Here is a 22,823-nt window from a genome sequence, read left to right as displayed (position 1 = left end):
GATCGATTTGCCCCCGAAAAATTTCGTGTTACGGAGAGTAGGGCAAACCGAAGATGCGGAGAGAGAGAGAGAGAGAGAGAGAGAGAGAGAGAGAGAGTGGGAGGAGAGAGAATGTGGTGGGAAAATGTGGCAAAGTGAAGAGATTTAAGAATTTTGTTTGAACAATTTGGAGTTTCCCTCCTATTGCTGACGGCGTCAAATCTGACGTTAGTGTCCGTTTATATTTAATTTTTTTAAGTACAACAATATATTTTTAACTAAGAAGATAAGTAGTTCAGCTAAACCACATAATAGACAATCTAATTTTGTATCGATTTCGCTATTTCGGATTCGAACCTAACAATGCAGTACTGAGTGGCTAGTATCCGTTTATATTAAAACACCAAAATATATATATATATATATATATATATATATATATATTCAGCAAGGTTCTAAAAGTCGCTAGGCGGGCTGGTGCCTAGTGCCTAGGCAGCTAGGCGGGGCCTAGGCGGACTAGGCAGATTGAAGTAAATCTATCATATTTCAGGTAAATAAGTGTCTGCTTCTACTTGAAATATATATAATTTCATCATAAACTACAAAATAGAATGCATATATATCATGAAGTACTGGTACATAATGAAAACATGTGAAATAAGGATATAATGTTTGTTCATTCAAGTATGCAACAAGTCTCTTACAATTTATTAGAAAAAAACAAAATGCAAAATGAAAGTTATGTATTTTCTGTCTAAGTGAGTTGCAACCTAGGCGGGTCTAGGCGGGTGCCTAGGTGGTCTAGGCGGTGACCTAGGGCCTAAGCATTAATCGGAGTGGTGGGCTGGGGCCTAGCGCCTAGGCGGCGCTAGGCGGGGATTTTTAGAACAGTGATATTCAGTACACATCAAACACCTTAACATGATAGCAGTATTTTATTGACATTATTTGCCACACATATTTAATTAACTTCTAAAAGCCAACAACGCAATATGGGAATATATTTAAGGGCTTGTTTGGAACTGTGTTTAACATGGCTAAAAAAATTTTTGTGAAAATATTATTTGAACCAAGTTTTAATAAAAATACAAATAAATCTTGAAAAATATTTTAAGTGTTTCTTACAGAAAACACATAAGTGTTTTTGGATCTTATAAATATTTTATTTAAAAGCGCTTTCAATCATTTTAAAAATGTTTTTTAATCCAACTCTTAATCTTTTTGCATATTGGTTAGGCCAATGTACATGGATGTACAAGCTCGATTACTATTACTATCAGACATTGTACAATTTTTTATGATAGAACTTTAAGTGTCTTTATTTTATGTAACACAAGACATGTGAAAACACTTTGGTCTCGTTTGGCACATCGGACTGTATTAACTATTTCAGTCGGACTGACTAATTTGTGCATCAGATAGTATTAACTAATAATCAGGCGTTTGGGGCAATGTCGAATTAATTTGTACATCGAATAGTACGTTGAACTATGATAATTTTTCACTTAATAATTGATGTTAAAATGAAAAAAATAATTAAGGAAAAACAGAACAAAAATAATTAATCATAGCACATACAAAAATACATGAAGGGTGAGAATATGGAAGGAAAAAGATAAGGATTGCTCTGCACTGGGTAATCTCTTTGAAATCTCCCCAAACATTCTGGATAGTTTTGCTCGCGAAGATCTGAACGGAAAATAGAGAAAGATAGGAGACTAGGGTTGGCGGCAATTGGCTTTTGAATGACTGCCGGAATCACTCCAATTGCTGCCATGGTTGGTTGGGTAGAAGGAAAGACCTTGGTTGGAGGAAGAAGAACGAGGACTAATTAACCTTCCGTTTTGGAGTGTATTAGTTAGCAGGTATATAGACCGGATAAAATAAGTGAGTCCGGATAATTAGTCAGCTGGCTATTTAATATGAAACTGCACCAAACACTTGACTTCGTACTATTAATTCAATCCGGTACTTTAAATGGTGTGCCAAAGGAAGCCTTTGTGAACCAACCGGGTAAAAGATAAGACATACCTAGGGGATAGGGTATAGCGAACAAAATTTCTTGTAGGGGAAATTTTATTTGAATCCATATAACCTCTTTTTACACCTAATTTAAAATTTAAATGTGAATTATCTTTTTTAACCTATTGCATAATTATCATTAAGTACAAAATAAAATTAACAATAAATATAAAATTTATCAATAAATCCACACTGAATAATTTTTGAGCTTGTTCCCTAATTGAATCGGGTCCAAATTAGCTTTGGAGTACATGATTTCTTCATCTTTGAGAACAACAATAGGGAGCTTCTCTTGCCATTCTTTGTTCTTCTTAGTAGCAGAGCTATGGATCTCATTCACAACCCTAATTGATAGCTAATTAGGTTGGGGTTGAAAGTTTTATTTTTTTTCTTTCTACTTTCTTCATTTTCTGAGTAGGAGAACACAATTGTGTATAGTGCCGGATTTTTCTTATTTGGTTCATTTGAAGTGTTGTGCTTTGCAATTTATGTTGTTTTATTGGCAGAATCCATGGACCTTAAAAACCTTTGGAATCGAACTAATGTTGCCCTTAACACGATAATTCGACACTATGAGACTAATAAAACTGAAGAGTTTCTTCAACCTTGTATTGAAAGTAGCTACAACAGTTTTGGATTGCATAATTTCTTCTTATTGTTTATTATTTGTTTTGGGAATATGCACATGCAGTTTTCCACTTAAAAATGTTAACTTCAATTGTGTATAAACGTTTGCATTTACCTCTTGATTTTTCGTAAAACAACCCAGCTGCTCTCAATTTGGGGTGCATAGCAAGAAGAGCTACAATGTCAATGAAATACTGATCCTAGGTATTATATGATGCCCATCATTTCCAATGTCCCTATTGTTTCTCCTAGTATGGTAGAGGATCCTAATAAAAAAAGGATTACGCGTACAATTCACAGTATAGGCCATATTTTTCAAGTTATGTGAGACCCAAGAATATGGAAGAGTCATAAACAAGTAGAAACTTCATCAAATTATTCAACATGTTCACAAAATTAAACTTCATAAAACTTTCATTCCCATAAACAAGTAGAAACTTCACCAAGTTATTCAATTTGGGGTTTATTTTCTAAATGGTTGTAAAGATAAATTTACATTTTGAAATGGAGTTGTGAGAGTAGTTTAGATAATAAATTTGTGTTTAAAGAGATATTAATTCTTTAATTAAAAATAATATAGGTGTAGAGAGTAAGTTGAGTATAGAAAGAAGTTATATGAGTTCAAATAAAACTTCTCTTCTTATTAACCGGAGGTGTTTTTCATTACTATAATGAAGTATCTTGGGGAAAGGGATCCTCTCCAAATCCCTTCCACCTAATCCTCCTCATCAAACAATCTAGACCCTTAAAATTTGATCCAACGACTAAAAACACGGGCCCACTCTAAAAGTTATAATAACTTTAGCCGTTGGATCAAATTTAAAGGGTCCGGATTGTTTGATAAGGAGGATTAGGTGGAAGGGATCGGGAGATGATCCCCTTCCCATATCTTGGAAATGACTAAAGTGGATTTAGGCATCAAAATATGTTGATAAAAATACATTATTAGGAAGCTTGTACAATAATTTCGTTTGTTGTTTGCGTGTTACATCAGAATACATTGACAAAAAAGAGCTCGTTTGTAAGTGATTTTATAATGACTGAAGTATTTTTAGTGTAAATGTTTTTGAAACAAATCTTTAGTAAAAGTTCGAGTGGATCATGAAAAACCACTTTAAATATTCCTAGCACATATCTATTTTTTCTTCCTTTAAAAAAAAACTACTTAAAGTGCTTTTGGAACTCAAAATCAACTTGATCAAAAATATTTTCGGTCATTTTAAAAATACTTTTAAACAAGCCCAAAATTTATTGGGACATTTTTACTAATACTTATTTACATTTTTGGGGCACATAATTCATATCAAGCCATAATATGAGTTATCAAGTCCATATGATTCTCGTAATATGATTAGAACACCTTTCTCATTACTCATAGCCAGCATTTAGGCAAAAGATCTCTAAAAGTATATTTTGGAGCATGTTTCCCTCTTTCCTAAAAGCAGAGTTCTTTTGTTAGAAATTCATGTCTCCCATGAATCAATCAAGGACCCTAACAATATTTTGAGGCACATCCTTGATTGGGACGTGACTCCATTATCAAAGATTTGTTGGGAATTTTAATTAAAAAAATTATTTTATGTTAATAGAAATTAAATTTGATGAGTTGGGACTATTCATGAATAAGGTTGTGATTGTTCGATTGAAGAAAAGATACAACTATCTAAGGAGTCACCTTATCCTATTGAGTCATAGGTAAAATTAAGGGAGTTTTAACAAAAAGCTCACGGTACTGTTCACTTTAACGAAAAACCAAATTTTAACACTAAAAAGTCAAACCTGGTACGATTCACTTTACCCTTTATTTTGTCCTTATCGTTAAAACTCAAAGTTTTCAAGCCTTTTTCATTAATTTTCCTTAAAATTAATAGGTTGAGTCCTGTAAGTTCATATGAGCCATATTATACTTAGAGATTAAGTGAGTCTGAGAGAGTTCAACGTAATTGTGGTACACTGGAACCTTTGGTGAAAGTCGTTGTAACTTGGAAGATAAGCGTCAAACAACCATGATAACTATAGTTGAGGCGTAAAATGAGAACTCAAATAAGTTGAGTCATACAACACTACAAGGGGGTGTTTGTTTCCCTTCACTAAAGTTTACTGGATTAAGGCTTAGTCCAGTCCCGTGTTTGTTCCCCATGGGGCTTAGAGTTAATGAGATTAGCTCTCACTCGTCCCGACTAAAACAGGGCCTAGCCAGTCTTAGCAAAGCCCCCCCCAAAAACCATGGGATTGCTAATCCCGTCTCTAAACCTGCGTAGAACGATCGCATGCAGCAAGGCTTGTGAACTACAAATCTGCAAAAATGCTTCTGGGCGACTCTGTTTGCCAACCCATGTCCATATTTGAAACCCAGCCCCACCCACTGCCTAAATCTCAACACCAAAATTCAAAAACATATATGCAAAATGATGATAAACAACAATCCCAATAGCAAAATTCTTCCTTATTTTCGAAAATTCCCAGAAAATTTCCAAATTTTTTTCCTTTTCTCCAGAAAATTTCGGAAATTATGGATAGAGAAGGGGATAGTAGCTTTGAGACAAAGAGATATGGAGAGATAGAGAGGGAGAGAAGAGTAGCATGGGGACGATTTGCAAGAAGAATGATTTGAATGATGTTGTGCTGCAGGAAAAAAGATGGAGAAAGGAAGTGATGGGGACAAAATTAAAGAGGAAGAAAAGGGAAGAACTCTCTAGAGAGAGAGAGGTGGTGTGTGTACTTTGGAAATAAAAAGGAAAAAGCTTGATTTAGTAATAAAATATTATTGAATTAATAATGAAATATTATTAGATGTGTATTATATAATATAATATTATAGTTATTAGTTATCCTGTTTTTTAGTCTGACACTGCACCAAACGCATCACTAAATCAATCCAGCTTGGTCTAGTCTAAGCCAGTCTAACTTAGTCCCTAAAATTAGTCCAGTCTGAGATAGTCCGGTACAACAAACGCACCCCAAAAGTACCCAATAGTGTCATTTAAAAAAACAACAAGAAAAACCCATTCCTGTCGGATATTAAGGAAAAATCCGACAGAAACTCATGTAATGGCGGATAGAAGAACCGACAACATTGATAGCGTCATGAAAAGGCTTTTGCTGTCGGTTAGTTCCCTTAATCTGCCAAGAAAAAGGAAAGCGTTTAGAAATTAAAAAAAAGGACAGTAGTGTTAGATAAAAGTGACATTCAAACTCCCTTCGGATAATAAAAAAAGCAGATTTGTGTCGCTCATAACTGACACCACTAATGACACACTCCGACCCGAAATGTCCACTTGAACACTCGAATCGCGATGTGTTGGCCGACACCTGGAAGGTTACGAAGCCATAAAGTGTAATGATGACATGCCCTAACCCAGATATTCAAATGAAACCTGGATGGCACGTGCTGGCCGACACCGAAGGGTGACGAAAGCCATGAGTGTGTGAATCAGTGAGAACATGAAGGAACAAGGAACACAAAAATTATGCAAGAAACAACATTTATAAAGAATACGCAACTTTAAGAAGCAATAATAACAATATATTTGATTTAAGCATGAACAAAACAAGGTATTCAACGATCATGAATATGTCCAGAGCATACTACTAAAAGAAAGTGCCAGAGCAAAGTAAAACAACAAGTAACAATGATCGTAAAAGGAATCCATACTCAAGTGGAGAGATGCAAGGTCACTGATAGGGAAATGCCTCGAAGCTTGGGTTGTACTCTTCATCATTATGTCCTGAGGGGGCATAAAAACAGAAAAGGTGAGTGGACCATAATTTATCATAATACTAATAATGGGAAAACCATTTTATTTCTGAACATAATAACCCCCTGATTTGAAAACTCGTGTATATATATATATAATACTACATATAAGTTTTTCCGAAAACTCTACATGCCATGCACACGTTTATAAAATCAGTACGTATAAAACTGTGCTCAGAAATGAATATCACCACCCGAAGGAAAATCTGTAAAATATATCACATTGTACTCTATAGAGGTATCATAGTTGCCTGAAGGCAGTACTTATCCATCACCCGAAGGTGAAGCTGTATGACACTGGGTTACTCCAATGAAGAAGCCATGGTCCATTACCCGAAGGTGAAGTTGTACGACTCTAGGTTATGCCGGAAAAAAGGATATATAACATCACACACCGACACTAGCCCTGGGCTAGTGAAGCTGGGGGTATATCATCAATATCATCAACTCCTTATTCGCCCGAAGGCAATACCTATCCATCATCCGAAGGTGAAGCTATACGACATTGGGTTACGCTAGTGAAGAAACCATGGTCCATCACCCAAAAGTGAAGCTGTACGACTTCGGGCTACGCCGGAGAATATGATATATAACATCACACACCGACACTAGCCTCAGGCTAGTGAAGCTGGGGGTATATCATCAATATCTCACTTTTTATTCACCCGAATGCAGTACCTGTCCATAACCCGAAGGTGAAGCTGAATGGCACTGGGTTACGCCAATGAAGAAACCATGGTTCATCACTTAAAGGTGAAGCTGTACGACTCCCGGTTATGCCGGATAAGAGGATATAACATATATATATGCTTAACTGTGTCCTATGGCCATAGATGTCTAATACCCATGTTGTGTGGATGTGCTGTATGATAACCCACTAGATACGTATCAAAAGCATATCTCAAAATCCCACATCAAATCTGAAGCTTAAAAGCTCAAAGTCTCATCTCATAAATCCATAATAATAAATCATAAATTCGTAAAGTAATCCTATTCGAAAGCCATAGAATTTCATATACAAGAATCATTTCATATATGAGAATCCAATAATTCATAACCTTTCATAAAACGTAGTTTGATAAATTCTAAATATTTCGTAAAAGCAATTTATATAAATCATAAATTCATAAAAAAACATGAATATAGAATCCATAAAACATAATTGAAAACATGCTCATTTCAAGAAATATGCAATGCATGCAAGCCTAATATTTTATAAAAACATGCAAGTTTAGAAGGGCTTCACTCACAAGTATTCCACTACCGGAAAGCCGCTTGAACTAAGAAGGATTGGATCACTTCTAACCGTTGCACCTAAACATAAAGAGAGTACATTTAATAAAACTCTACTAAAATGATGGAATTGCAAAAAAAACGGACAGTGGATTCAGATTCGGCACGTCGAAAAACCCAAAAAGGGACCTCGCCATAAAGTTCATTGAAAAAGTCATCGGCGCCGTTGTCATCGCCGTTGTGGACGACGGCGGAGGCGCATGTGCTCCACGCACCAGCCATGACATGCACCCACTCACAGGCCACGCGCCAGCCCAAGAGGTTGGGTTGGGATTCGGGTCAGATTCGGGTTTGGGCTTAGGTTCTGGGTAACTGGATTGGGCCGATTCTTAATTTAGGTTTTGGGCTTGAGTTATTTGGTTTGGGTTAAGCTTGGCTCTGGTTTGAGCTTGGGCTAATAGGCTTAAGGTTTTGGGCTGGGTTTGGAGTTGGGTCATAGGTTGGGTTGACCTGATTCCAGGTTGTGGGTTTGCACAGAATTTGGACCCGAGCTCTGTTCGAGCTCAATTTCACACCATTTTTAATGATTCAAAAACCACAATGAAGATATGAAAATAAGGAACAAGAATATAACAAGATGGGGTTGAGTCGATGTCGAGATTAGCCGGAAAATGACTTGCAATCCACGGTCTTTCGTGGGAAAACTAGAAACTGTTTCTTTGAGTTGTTTTCATGTTTCAACCTTCATCAAAACCATTTTCTATTCATCAACTAAGAACCTTAGACTACGAAGGAAGAAGATCGGAGGGTGGTTCGACTTACCTTGTCGAAAAATGTTGAAAACTCGCCGGATCAACTTTGTGCACAGTGAAGGTACTGTGCAACGAGTGAGAGAGAGAAAGATGAAGGGTTCTCCTTATTCTAGGCTCATAGGACTTGAAGGGAAGGGAGTGATGTTGGTGTGGTGGTCGTTTGAGGGGGAAAAAGGGCTGGTGATGGTCTCAATGATGGAGAGATGAAAGGGAATGAGAATGGTGAAGGATAGAGAGAAAGAAAGTGTTATAAAGTGAGAGAAAGTTCACGGAAAGGAAAGAAAAAGGCACCAAAGATGGGTACCACGTGTCGACCATGCAAAGGCCCAAAGCGGGGAAAAATCTCCACTTGTAAAATTACCAAATTACCCTTATCGCTAAAAAATCATAGAAGCCTCGTTGTAGCTCCAAACTCGACTCCAATTGCACTTACGCATTTGTATCAATGAAAACTATGGAAATAAAATAAATGAAAAATTATAAACGAAACTTAACGAAAGTCAACCTTCCTGTCAATAGGGGTATTTTAGTAATTTTAATTAATAAAAATGAAATATTCGAAATAAGTCGTTACAATCTACCCCTTTAAGAAAATTTTGTCCTCGAAATTTCATTACCTCAAGTAAATACGAATGGATACTGGGCCTACTTTAATTCATTTGTCTCCCACGTAGCCTCTTCGGCTGCATGATTCGCCCATAACACTTTCACTAGCAGGATGACTTTATTCCTTAACACATTATCCTGTCGGTCAATAATCGCTACAAGCTCCTCCACATAGCTCATGTCCGGTCTTACCTCCAATGGTTGTGGCTGCAGAATGTGTGATGGGTTCGATACATACTTCCAAAGCACGGAGATACGTCATGTATCTGGAATAACTCTAGCGGTAACTCCAGTCTGTAGGCAACAACTCAAATTCTCTCTGTAATTCTGTAAGGGCCGATATATCGAGGACTTAACCTTTCTCGCTTGCCGAAGCGAACTACACCTTTCCAAGGTGATAACTTCAAGAATACGAAGTCATTAACTTCATATTCTTGATTCGTAGTTACACGCCTGACCTCGATATTCTCCAAACACCCGGTTAAGCACGTACTGGCTAACACATGAAGGTAACAAAGCCATATTAGAATGCATGAGAAATAATAATTATAGACAATACTTATAAATTTAAATACAATGATTATGCAATTATGGAACGTGTTCAAAGCATACAACGAATCCTAGACACTAAAAAGGAATAATATAAAATTGAATGAACAAAGAGATGCGTCATACACCAAGAGGACTCGAAAATGTTGATGTGGGAGTGCCTTGATGCCGGAATTGTACGCCTTGAATCTAAGTCCTGAGGGGGCACAAAACAAACCATGAGTGGACCAAGCTGATATATAAGTAATAAGAAAAATAGTTAATCTTTAACGTACTAACCCCCAGGTTGAGAAAACTCGTATAGCATAATAGGTAATAGGTTTTTCCGAAAACCCTAGCATGCCATAAAACCTTTCATAAAAATATATCATATAGTGTGCGTGCTAATGATATCATATATCAGTATCTCCCGGTTGAAGCCACCAATATACACCCGGCCAAAGTCATATATAAGTATCATCGCCCGTAGGCAGAACATTGACCACTAGATAAGCACAAAAATCATTGACATAATATTTCCAAACATAATACATATATCTCATTGGAGCTAAGTAGCTCAAACATCATATCTTAAAACATCTTCATAGTATATAGTCATAAATCATATATATTACAAAGAACGTAAAATCGATAAAGCATGAATGTCATAAAGCGTAAATCCAATTTACTCATAAACATTTCATAAAACGTAACCAATAAATCATGTTTCTCATGTATGCATTTCTAATAGTAAAATATACATTTTAGAAGGGGTTTACTCACATTGCACTGTTGGCGAAGAGCTGTGCAAACAAGGGTGGATGAAAACGCCACAAACAATTGCACCTAAGCACATAAAGGTACCAATTAATAAAACTATACTAAAACGGTTGAATTTTGAGAAACAAACGTCATAAACGGACATCGAAAAACATAAAAATGGACTTTGGGTACCCCCTTGCGCCATCGCATGTGCTGCCACGAGACGATGGCCCCGATGGCCACGTGCCATTTTGGGTGGCCGAAAAGTTCGCAGGCACCACCGTGGACGGCGGTGGAGCACCGTACCTCCGATCGAGGATCGTGGGCTCCACGTGTTAGCTAAGTCATACGCCCACGCGCCGATTGGGTTCAAGGTTGGGCCATTCCGGTTCTGGGTTTTGGGCTTGGGTTATTTGGGTCTGGGCCTAGAGTTAAAGGGCCAAGGTCTGGGCGAAGGTCCATGGCCCAAAGACTTGGGCCAGTTTTAACTTAGGTTCTAGGCTGAGACATTTAGGTTGGGCTATGAACCGGGCCTGGGCCCAAGTTTGGGACTTTGGGGTAAATGGGTTTGGGCTGGATATTGGGTTGGGTTCTATGGCCTACAAGTTGGGCCAATCTAGTGTTCCTGGGTAAGGTTTAACTCGATTTCAGGCTAGGTTAGCTGGTTTCAAGGAAGAAGAAAGCCGAAGCTTCCCGAGCTCCGTTCAACTCCAATACCCAACTAAAACTAGTCCTACAATACACCAAAATGAAGCCCAAGGAATAAGGAAGACAATCATACCTATCTTGTGGCCAGAATTGGCCGAAAAACGACTTATAAGCCGTCGGGTCTTCGCCAGAATCTGGGGAAGTATCCCAGAGGTGTTTTCAAGTCGAATCTTCCCTAAAAACTGTTGGGTTTTTGGCTCAAAATTAGGATGATGCAATAAATTAAGTTTGTGTTACCTATTTGGTTTTGGTGTCCTATTTGGGTTTGGTTTTGACTTCTTAGTTAGTTTCCTTGGTAGAGAGATTTTGTTAATTACCTATTTGATTAGGATTTGGATTTATTTCCTATTAGGATTCTTATTGTAACCTAAGTCCTATGCACTATAAATAGGACCTTAGGGATAGTGTATTTAGTGTGGCTCATTCGTATGGCAATTTGGTGAGAGTCAATTTGTGAGTTTGTGAGTTAGAGAGCAATTTGGGAGAATCTTCTCCGTTAGTTTTGGGTTCTCTACTTGTTTGGTTTAGGGTTTGTAATTTGTGGGATTTGGGTTGTGAAAGTTTAAACACTCTTTTGTAATCTCCATTTGTTTAGTGAAATTCTTCGCCGTGCTTCGCTCGTGGACGTAGGCTTTACGCCAAACCACGTAAATCTCTTGTGTTAGTTTGAGATTGTTTGTTTTAGCTTTCACCTACGATGTTGATATTGGTACTTTGTTAGAATTTGTTTCCGTTTGCGCATAAAAGTACAACAAAAACAAGTATACAACCTTAGAAATCAAAGCAACATTCATTTGAGATTAAGATGAAGGGGCTCCGAGGCTCACCAAATCGGAGGTGGCCTAACTCGCCACATTTCCCCCGACTTTACACTGGCTCCCATGGTGCTACGTCTTGGTCTGCACTTGCAGAGAAAGAAGAGGGACGAGAGAGATGATGAGGTCCGAGGGAGATCAGAGAGAGTAAAAGGAAGGTGGGTGAGTTGGTGTGCTTAGGAAGGAGAGAAGGTTAGAAAGGGTGAGCTGAGAGAGTTTTAAGAGAAAGAGTTGTGAGTTTGCATGGGAGATGAAAGAAAGAGAGAGAGGGGGAAAAATGAGACGGAGGACAAACTTGTAAGGGTGGGCCCCACGTGGCTCACCAATTAAGACCAAAAACAAACCTTCAAAATATCTAGCCCAATCACAAGGAAATTACCAAAATACCTTTCCATTCTAAAATCCATAAATTTATTTGGGATGGGTTGTTACAATCTAACCCCGTTAAGAAAAATTTGTCCCGAAATTTGAAATAACTTACTATACTGAAATACTCGAAAATAGGAAGAAGAAAATATATATAAAGAAGAAATCAAGTTAGAACGGTCGCATAAAAGAGAATATGGCACACCGTCGTGAGCGGGTTGCAATGGTTCCTCTTTGATGCCTCCAGGCTCATACCTTCTTCCTCCATCAGTACATAAGTAGAAATATACTTTATAAAGATATAAAGTTGAAAATATATAATAACGTAAGGTCAAAAGTACGTACGTAATATACAATAACGTCAAAATAGATATGTAATAACGTAGAGGTCGAAAAACTCGTGCGGAACTTAAAATTGAAAACGGAAAAAAACTTCCCCCAAAACATTTGTAATGTTAGAAAACACATATATAACTATAATAAGGTAAGTTAAAATACTTGTATTGAAAATCGAGATTGAAAAAGTAGCATTCATAACGTCACGTACTCCAATAACAAATGTGTCTTTAGGCTGAGCCCCAACAATAACTAAACAGTAACAACTATCGTAGACAGGTCTACATGTCCACTTACTTAATGAACCCAACGGTTATGCCATCGATATTACAGTCGGCCGCCCACGATATCGACAACACATGGCTATCTCGATAAGCAAGTGGTAATCTCCTAAGGGTGCAAACATACCAATTTGTCCAACACTAAGTCAACAATAACAGAAGCACACAATTTCTCATATAGTAAATTCAAACATCCAAAAACCAATTTGCAGAACTCTACTGTCCAACCAGTAGAATCAATCAAACCAAGTCTCAGATAGTGCCATACACAAACTGGAAACAAAAATTATCGTTGTAACTACTCCAAAAGAGATCGGTGCAAAATCTAATCATTCAGAAACCACAAATCAACAAAACGCAACGTGTCTTTCAAGATACAAATAGTTCGTTCAGACTATCCAACAGTTGGCAAATATAAATGATATACAAGACAAACAACTTAATACTTAAGGGCTTCACGAAAACTTCACAGAATTAGAAGTGAAACGCGCATCACGATGAGGTACAAAAGTGACAATGCATTGAGAATTTCTCTCGGATTCAGCGAAAAGGCTAAAAGAACACTCAAGAATTTAAGGGTCAAGTCAAGTCCATCAAGTCAAAGGTACAAGATAACTGGATGGAAAGCGTAACTTTGATGTAAGAATACATGTGAGTACAAAACTTGATTCTGTGGTGGTAAGTCGAGATGGTTGAGTGCGCACTCGACTCAGGTGGTAGTCTAAAGTGATTTGATAGACGGGAACTCTAACTTTTTTCCCATTCCAAAATTCACAACAACTTGTTTCAACGATAATCTCAGGGATATTTAATCACTGGTGCTAATGATTCGCTCGATAGGACATTAATGGGTGATTGTATGACTGGTGGTTCCGGCTAAAACTTTCAGATTTGAGTGGCCTTCCAGAACAATCTGTATGCTTGAGAATATAATATGAAGTGTCCTAGGGTAAGCACGAACCCAAAGTTAGCTAAAATGCTTTCTAGTACCAGGAGGTGAAACCAGGATTACAGTCGCAATTGATGTCAATCGAGACGTCAGTCAAACAAAGTCTAGAATGAAGAATTCTACCAAGTAGTCAAGAGAATAGTCCTCACGGACTAGTAGATAATATGCTGAGTGAGTTGACCATCAAGTACAGAAACGTCATCATAGTCTCCATGTGTACAAGGTGGTTTGTATCGAAAATCTTTGGTGACACTCACCTGCATCTGTTCGCATCCCCGATGGGTCATCGATAACCCAAGAAGGGCAACCATGAAATTTCTTACTAAAAGCATTAGCTACGACAGTTGCTTGACCATGACAGTACTCAAAGGTGCAATCAACTAACCGATGAGTTCCATCCACCTCTTCTGTCACCAACTCAACTATTTCTGTGTGAAAACACACTACAACTTCTTTGGTAAAAAAAAAAAAGATGCAATATTTCTCACTGTACAGAAAATGTCACCTGATTTTACAACAAGAAAGATCGTTATCAGCTCTAGGTCAAAGATATGATGGTTCACATCATGCGGTTCCAATCGTCAAGAGGTACATGCATTACTCGATCATGTTGCATCAGTGTGCAGCTAAACATTTAAAAATACACCACCGTAGAAATTCAAAAAGTGTAAAAGCTATGATCAGATGAGACAATACCCTGTTGTCAGAAACTTCATTCATCGTCAGCATCGTAACAAAATTGATTGGTTTCTTAGCCAAAAAGGAAATAGGTCTAGCTTAAAGAATAGTTAAGAATTACTGTAAGGGTTTGACAAGACCAATGACATTTCGTATTTCACAACATCTTGTGAAGATTTTCCATTTCCAACGATCGTAACCTCTTTTGGAAATTGATGAGAATAATGTCTACTACCAAAGGATTTCATCACCGAGGAGGCACAATCCCGACATGAATCCTTGTATTTCAACCAGAAAGTGACAATTCAAATAGAGAAAGGTTTGCACAACTGCGCCGAATGACACCAAATCTGGAAGTCGTGTCCACATGATGTCATGACTAACACATTACTACAGTAACCGAAGATCCTAAGTATGCTCTGAACAAACCACTCTCTGATACCAAATTGACACACCCAAACCTGATATTCTCCGAACACTCGGGTATGCACGTGCTGGCCGACACCTGAAGGTGACGAAGCCATATTAGGATGCATAAGAAATAATAATTATAAACAATACTTATAAATTTAAATACAATGATTATGCAATTATGGAACGTGTTCAAAGCATACACCTAATGATAGACACTAAAAAGGAATAATATAAAATTGAATGAACAAAGAGATGCGTCCTACACTGAGAGAACTCGAAGATGCCAATGCAGGAGTGCCTTGACGCCGAAATTGTACGCCTCGAATCTAAGTCCTGAGAATGCGCAAAACAAAACATGAGTGAACTAAGTTGATATATAAGTAATAAGAAAAATAGTTCATCTTTAACGTACTAACCCCCAGGTTGAGAAAACTCGTATAGCATAATAAGCAATAAGTTTTTCCAAAAACCCTAGCACGCCATAAAACTTTTCATAAAACATGTGTCATATAGTGTGCGTACTAGTGGTATCATATATCAGTATCTTATAGCCGAAGCCACCAACCTATGCCAGGCCGAAGCAATATATAAGTATCTCTTGGCCGAAACCATATATATAAGTATCATCGCCCGTAGGTAGAACATTGATCACTAGATAAGCACAAAAATCAATGAACGTAATATTTCCAAACATAATACATATATCTTATCAGAGCTCAGTAGCTCAAACATCATATCTTAAAACATCTTCATAGTATATAGTCATAAATCATATATACTACAAAGAACGTAAAATCGATAAAGCATGAATGTCATAAAGCGTAAATCCAATTTACTCATAAACGTTTCATAAAACGTAATCAATAAATCATGTTTTTTATGTATGCATTTCTAATGGTAAAATATGCATTTTAAAAGGGGTTCACTCACCTTACATCGTCGGCGAAGAGTTGTGCAAACAAGGGTGGATGGAAACGCTGCAAACAATTGCACTTAAGCACATAAAGGTACCAATTAATGAAACTATACTAAAACGATTGAATTTTGGGAAATGGACGTCATAAACGGATTCAGGATGTTGAAAAACATAAGGGGGTACACCCACGCGCCGCCATGAGACGGCGGCCCCGATAGCCACGAGCCGCCACATGCCATTTTGGGTCGTCAGAAATTTAGCCAAAAAAGTTGCCAGCGCCACCATCCACTGCGGCGAAGCACAGTACCTCCGATGGAGGCGCATGTGCTCCACGCGCCAACTGGGTTCAGGATTGGGCTAATCTTGTTATGGGTTTTGGGCTTGGGTTATTTGGGTCTGGGCCTAAAGTTAAAAAGCTAAGGTCTGGACCGAGGTCCATGGCCCAAAGACCTGGGCTGATTTTAACTTCGGTTATGGGCCGAGGCATTTGAGTTGGGCTATGCAACAGGGCCTAGGCCCAGGTTTGGGACTTTGAGGTAAATGGATTTGGGCTGGACATTGGGTCGGGTTCTATGGCCCACGAGTTGGGCCATTCCAGTGTTCCCAGGTCAGGTTTAACCCGATTTCAGGCTAGGTTGGCCGGGTTCGAGGAAGAAGAAAGCCAGAGCTTCCCAAGTTTCGTTCAACTCCGATACCCAACTAAAACTAGTCCTACAATATACTAAAATGAAGCCCAAGGAATAAGGAAGACAATCGTACCTATCTCGTGGCCAATCTTGGTCGGAGTTGGTTGAAAAACGGCCTGCAAGCCGTCGAGTGCTCGCTGGAATTTGGGGAAGTATCCCAGAGGTGTTTTCAAGTCGAATCTTCCCTAAAAACAAGTATACAACCTTAGAAATCAAAGCAACATTCATTTAAGACAAAGATGAAGGGGCTCCGAGACTCACCTTATTGGAGGTGGTCCAACTCGCCACATTTTGAAAAACTGACAGCTCTGATTTTGATTGGGCATGTCGAAAAACTCAATAAGGAAAGAATGAGAGAGTGAGAAGAGCTAGAGGGAAAAAGTTGGAAAAAGAAGAGAGAGAGAGAGAGAGAGAGAGAGAGAGAGAGAGAGCGCGAGAGAGGGAGAGAGAGATAACCGGTTAAAAGAAGAAAAAGAAATTAAGATGTTGAATATAATAATGGTTGAGTGATGTAAGTAGAGAAAGCTGAAAAGAGAGGGAGAGGGAGGTAGAGAGATGTGGGAATCGGCCAAGAAAGAAAGAAAAATGATGGTGATATGTGTAATGGGACAAGAGAGAAAATATATTAAAAAAAATAAAAAAGAATGATGTCTTACGGGACTTATTGACAAGAGTGGGTTTTAAAACCCAAAATAACTATTTGTTTAATACAAGGTCAGACCAAGCAGTAATGCATACTGCACGAGGTCAGTTTTTAGCATTTAAACTTATCTCCGATGAATTTAAACTGTTTCGAACATAACTTCTTTGTTATAACTTTGAATTGAGTTCTTTCTGTGGTCACATGTTCGTAAAAATGAGTACTATTTGAAAATAGTAAAATAAGGTTGGAAAAGTGAAAGGAAAATTGAGGTCCACGTGGAAGGCCTACATGACATCTAGACTTGGCATTCATGTTATGTTTTCCATGTTCGTGTCATACCTGATATCTTAACAGGTCGTGTCGTGTAACACCTGTTAAAATAAATAAGTAAAATGACCCGATCCGAAATTACCGGATAATATTAACGGGTAATATGACCCAACCCATTACTCGTTATGGAAAATATATTTTAAACCAATAAATAATCAAATGAAAAACATAATACTAAATAAGTATATACATACCATATTGTCACATCCAAAACATAAAAACGCAATTTTCTTTTAAGCATATTTTCGCTTACCTAAATTGATTGTTCTAGCCTTTTTCTTTACAATACTCGTATTTGTATTGTCCATACTTTTACTTCCAAGATCTCGTTATGTTCCCATTATAATCTCCACAGACACCTCATCACTAAGGTTTACTGAATCTGAATCTCTGGCATCCATTGCTTCTGAAACAAAATGGGTATAAATTAATTAATAGCTTAATTAATTAAGTAAAGCCTTTAATAGTTTTTTAATTAATGTAGAAGTGTAAAAAATATAGAAAAAGTATATAAACACTCGTAATGACAAGCTTTACAACTTTCATTAAGAGCTTAACTTTGAAATTTGCTACTATAATCATATAAATCATATATCAAAATTTAACCGTTGATTGTTGTTTACATTTACAATTCATTGTTCTCATCAAATTTTGTTTTTTGAAAACATGATCTATTAGAGGATGCTTGAAGATAAACGGTTTGGATCATTGATATTATATTCAGAGTTTTACGGTTAGTGAAAATATTGCTTGATGTTTATAAAGTTTCTACAAACTATATGACATCGACTCATATTTTAGTTAACCGTAAATATCGAAACGTGATATCAAATATCTGAATCGTTCATTTTCTTACATCCGGCAAATGATCATGTTTTCAAAAAGGAAAATTTTAAAAATGAAATTCAGTAAGAAGAATAAAGCGTAAATGACAATCGACGGTTAAATATAAATTTAAGGTTTATGGATTATAGTGTTGGATTTCAAAGCTGACCCCTTCATGAAAATTGTAAAGCTTGTCACTATGAGTGATTGTATATTTTTTTTACATTTTTTACACTTCTACAATAATTATTATCAATTTTGCCGTCAAATAAAAAAACATTATTCATGAGGGTTTGGAGGATTTTAAAAATCTAAACGATAATGTAAGTGTAACCATTATCTACTCATGGAGGAATAATGATGAATCACAAGTGTTTATACATTCTTCCACATTTTTCATACTTGTATGTATATCTTCTTAGTTCTTGCCAATACAAATACTATACTAATTTATTTTAATTTTGGACAACAACATGTTAAGTAAAATTTATCCTAATAATGATAATAAGGAACTCTCATAATAAATATAAATAATGACCAAAACTTTTTTTTTTCACTTATGCATAATAATAATACAAAACTATATATTTAATATAGAATATATTGTATATATTAATATGGCTATTGTATTTTATAATAAATCTTTTAGTAATTAAACTTTAAAATTATCAAAATAATTTTTTTCTTAACGGGTCTAAACGGGTTACCCACGTGTTACTCGCGTGTATACCCGTTATTAACGGGTCACCCGATGATGACCCGAAACCCGTTATTTTCGTGTCGTATCAGAAACTGCTGGGTCTAGTGGCATCTCGTTAGCATTTTAGAAATTTAATTGCTACCTGGAATAAAATACAATAAATTTCTGGACGGAATGTCACAACTAATCATTAATAATAATAAAAAATATAAAAAGCCTATTCCAGTTTTTGATTAAATAAAATAAATAATTAGCAAAATCTAAAAACACAAACCACAGAGTTCAAAATTTTAGTAAATCATAGAATATAAACTAAAAACCAACTAACAAAGTCCAACTTCGCAATAAATTATGGATTCTAATACAAAAACCAACTAAGAAAATTCAAGACCAGTTAAGCGAATTTGCAGAAAACTATGGATTTTCAAATAAAAAAAATTCATTTTTGTAGTAATTTTCAAATCAAAACAAAACACAATTGATAAAAAAAAATTCACTTATGCATTGACTCTAAATCAAAATATAATCTAAAAGAAAAAACAAAAACTTAACTGTCAAATTTACCTGATAAAGGCAAAGAAGGTAGAGATTGGCATTAAATGCAAGTATAGATTTGTGAAGAAACCTAAAACAACCAAATTACCAGTCATTAAATCGAAATTAATCAAACCCAAGTATCGATTTCCATCAATAAAGAGACAGAGATACATACTTGCTCATTGACGTAATTTTTTAGATCGAAAAGGATGTTAGAGTTGTAAGGATTTTTGTCGAGCAGCTGCTCCACTGCAATGCCACCTCTTGCTGCTGTAGAACCAATCTCCACCTCATTCGAAAGCCAAAACCTTTTTAAATTCGCAATCTAAGGACCAAACCCAGAAATAAAATTTCAGGGATGGGCAAGAATTCCAGAGAAAAATTTAAACATTTTCTGCAAAGATGGTTTTTTTTTTCTTCTAGAAAATAAATAGAGAAAAAAGAGATTGAAAGTTTTGAGGAGTAATGGAAAGAGAGCCACAGGGATGCTTCGAAGATAGGGTGAAGGGAGATGAAGGGAGAGTTGTGCTATTTTGAAGGTAGATGAAAGAGAAAGAAACAAGGAGGGAGAAGCAGCGCACAAATGAAATGGGGGAAGAGAAGACTTTTATTTAGGGTAGAAAACTAGCGTCGGACAAAACCGACAACATATATTAATTCCGTTGGTTAAAACCGACACCACCCTACGCCCATTGACATCACTCTATCCAATTCCGCGTGCAAAACTAGTGGGAAAATTCCCGCCCAAATATTCACACCAATTCCGTTGGATAAAACCGACATTACGCTATCCGACACAAGTTTGAAAATATTTAAAAAAAACAAAACAAAAAGCAATTCCTGTCGGTTATAAGCAACAGTACTGCCAAGTTTGAAATATTTAAAAACAAAAAGCAAGTCCTGTCGGTTATAAGCGACAATAGTGCCAAGTTTGAAAATATTTAAAAAACAAAAAGCAAGTCATGTCGGTTATAAGCGACAATATTGCTTTGTTTTTTGACATCATCTAAACAGGCTGTCGAAAATGTCTTATCCGACAGTACATTGTATAAAACTGCCACCAGTCTTCGACACAATAAGCTACTTTTGTAATAGTGCATAAAAATATCATATTTAGAGATTAAGTGAGTCTAAGAGAGTTCAACACAATTGTGGTTCGCTGGAATCTTACGATTTGGTGTACTACTATCGTAAGAAGGAGGTCGTTTTATCCTGAGAGACAAAGGCCGATCAATCATGAGCACCGTAGTGGGGGCGTAAATTATCTTAAGGAGAGAGACCCAAATTCTTGACTAGACCGTATTTTTTAGGTTTTTCTAATCCAATTTCATGTGCATTAGCATTGTGTTTTGTTTATTTGTATGCATTAAATTGTGTTTGTACTTGCATGAATTGTTCCTTAATTTTCTATGTGATTCATATAGCAGTTAGATTCTAACTTTTCTAACAAGATCAACATCGGTACCTCATGTCTAAGGGGTATTTGCATTATTGCAACATTTTTTTTTTTAAACCAATTAGTTTACCCAGTGATCATCATTCGGAACCTACACATTTATGTGTTCCTATCAGAATGACGATAAATTTTTGGGAACTTTAACGAAATGCTTCCGATATTGTTTATTTTAACGAAAAATCATATTTTTGCACTAAAAAGTCAATCATGATATTATTCACTTTACCCTTTATTTTGTCCTTATCGTAAAAACTCAAAGTTTTTGAGCCTTTTTCATTAGTTTTCCTTAAATTTTTCTACTGAGAATAGGGTTTGGTACACCAAGTGTTACAATACAAGTGGTTGGATACTTGAAAAAAAAAATCCAACTACTTATATTATAACACTTGATGTACCGAGACGTGTTTCTGACATAGTGAAAAATTTATCCAATATGACTTGGAACTTTTAAACCAATCTTTTTGTCAATTAAACAAATATAGTGTGTACTAGTCTTTGTCGTTTGACAAATATAATGTGTAGTGTGTACTAGTCTTAGCAAAAGAAAATCAAAAACTAAAATTATTTCAAATAAAAAGTGTCCAACTAAAATAAAAATCAAACATCCTACAAAACTCATACATGAAAAAGATGGCTTATATGATATCCATCAAATAATCTTAACTTAACTAATTCTGGTATACAAAGCTAAAAGCTAGACTGTAATATATGAAACGTATTGTATGCTTATCTCGAACTCAAAGTAGCCCAGATAGCTTACTTTTGAATTTTGATCTTAACATGTACATATTTCTGCATATATATATAGCTAGAATTTTTCGGCAAAGTTGGAAGTTGTTGTAGTAGGTATTCCAAAAGGCACACGATCACCATAGAACTCATCTGCCCTATTATTGTTGTGCTTCTCTCGGCTCTCCTTCACGAAAGCTTCTTGGTTGATCGAACAAAAAGTGGTGGAACAAGAAGAGCAAGACAGAGAATTAGCAACCCTATTGTTACTAACCTTGGATGCTCGATAACCTTGATTATTATTGTTGCCAGTGAGCCGTTGAACCAAACCCATAAACTCTTCAGGTTGGACATGAATAATCTTGGGAGAGATGAGATATACTACGACTGGCTTCTTCTTCATCACCTTCTGTGAATTCTTGCTCACCATAAGAGGTGCAGGCCTTGGACCCTGCAACTCCAAATGCCTTCTCGACGACTTCATCATCCTAATTAAAATCGAATTTCAATATTAAGTGATAGTGCATTGGTCGTGAAAATTTTAGAGGTGCAAAACATTTATTTATACTTGGTTTTAAGGAAGAAAGGTGCAATATTTTATTTATTTGTGACTTGTCAGCTTGCCTTGGGCTTGATTTGTATCATTGAATTGGTCTTTTTTGAGATAAAATATGTTTGCTGATTCAGTAGAGTTTGCCGGCTGTCTCTCTAGATTACATAGAAACCAAGAATTCTGGTGACTTTAATATTAATTTACATATGTGGACAAAAGATTATTCAAAAAGCAGGAGAATTAAAGCAGGCATTAGGGTGTGAAAAAGTCATAATATACTAATTAGTCAAGGTCAAAGTCATACGATCGTGTACTATTCTGGAAAGGCAGGACCAAGGGAAGATTGGAGGAGGGAGGAAGATTGCAACAGAAATTATGTAATATTTTGAGGCCTAGGTTTTAAATTTTAACCCCGCAAAGATGATGTAATTATATCTACACTAGTGAATTCAAGTCTCACTTAAGTTTTAACTCCTCTAAACTCAAATGTTGCATGTTCCCTTCAAATCAACTTGTGTTTCACTTTTGCTCATACGGTTCAAATGTTATCTTCTTATGTCAATATGCTGTTAATT

The 22,823-nt window shown here is 36.5% G+C and overlaps 1 protein-coding gene and 1 long non-coding RNA gene across 2 annotated transcripts; both read right to left on the bottom strand.

Moving 5' to 3' along the window:
* Window positions 1-14,827: 14,827 nt before the first annotated feature.
* On the bottom strand, window positions 14,828-16,952 carry LOC126594304 (uncharacterized). Its single transcript, XR_007613204.1, has 3 exons — window positions 16,737-16,952; window positions 16,549-16,660; window positions 14,828-15,206 (listed from the first exon to the last, which is right to left on the bottom strand). It is a non-coding gene; the product is annotated as an uncharacterized LOC126594304 (long non-coding RNA).
* Window positions 16,953-21,774: 4,822 nt separating this feature from the next.
* Window positions 21,775-22,182, bottom strand: LOC126592887 (VQ motif-containing protein 8, chloroplastic-like). The gene has a single exon (XM_050258682.1). It carries the CDS (start codon window positions 22,180-22,182, stop codon window positions 21,775-21,777), a length of 408 nt encoding a protein of 135 aa, XP_050114639.1.
* Window positions 22,183-22,823: the final 641 nt, after the last annotated feature.

Source organism: Malus sylvestris, chromosome 12 (genome assembly GCF_916048215.2).
Source record: "Malus sylvestris chromosome 12, drMalSylv7.2, whole genome shotgun sequence".
Taxonomy (NCBI): domain Eukaryota; kingdom Viridiplantae; phylum Streptophyta; class Magnoliopsida; order Rosales; family Rosaceae; genus Malus; species Malus sylvestris.
The sequence above is the reverse complement of the archived record's forward strand: the minus strand, read 5'-3'. Positions and strand labels throughout refer to the sequence as shown.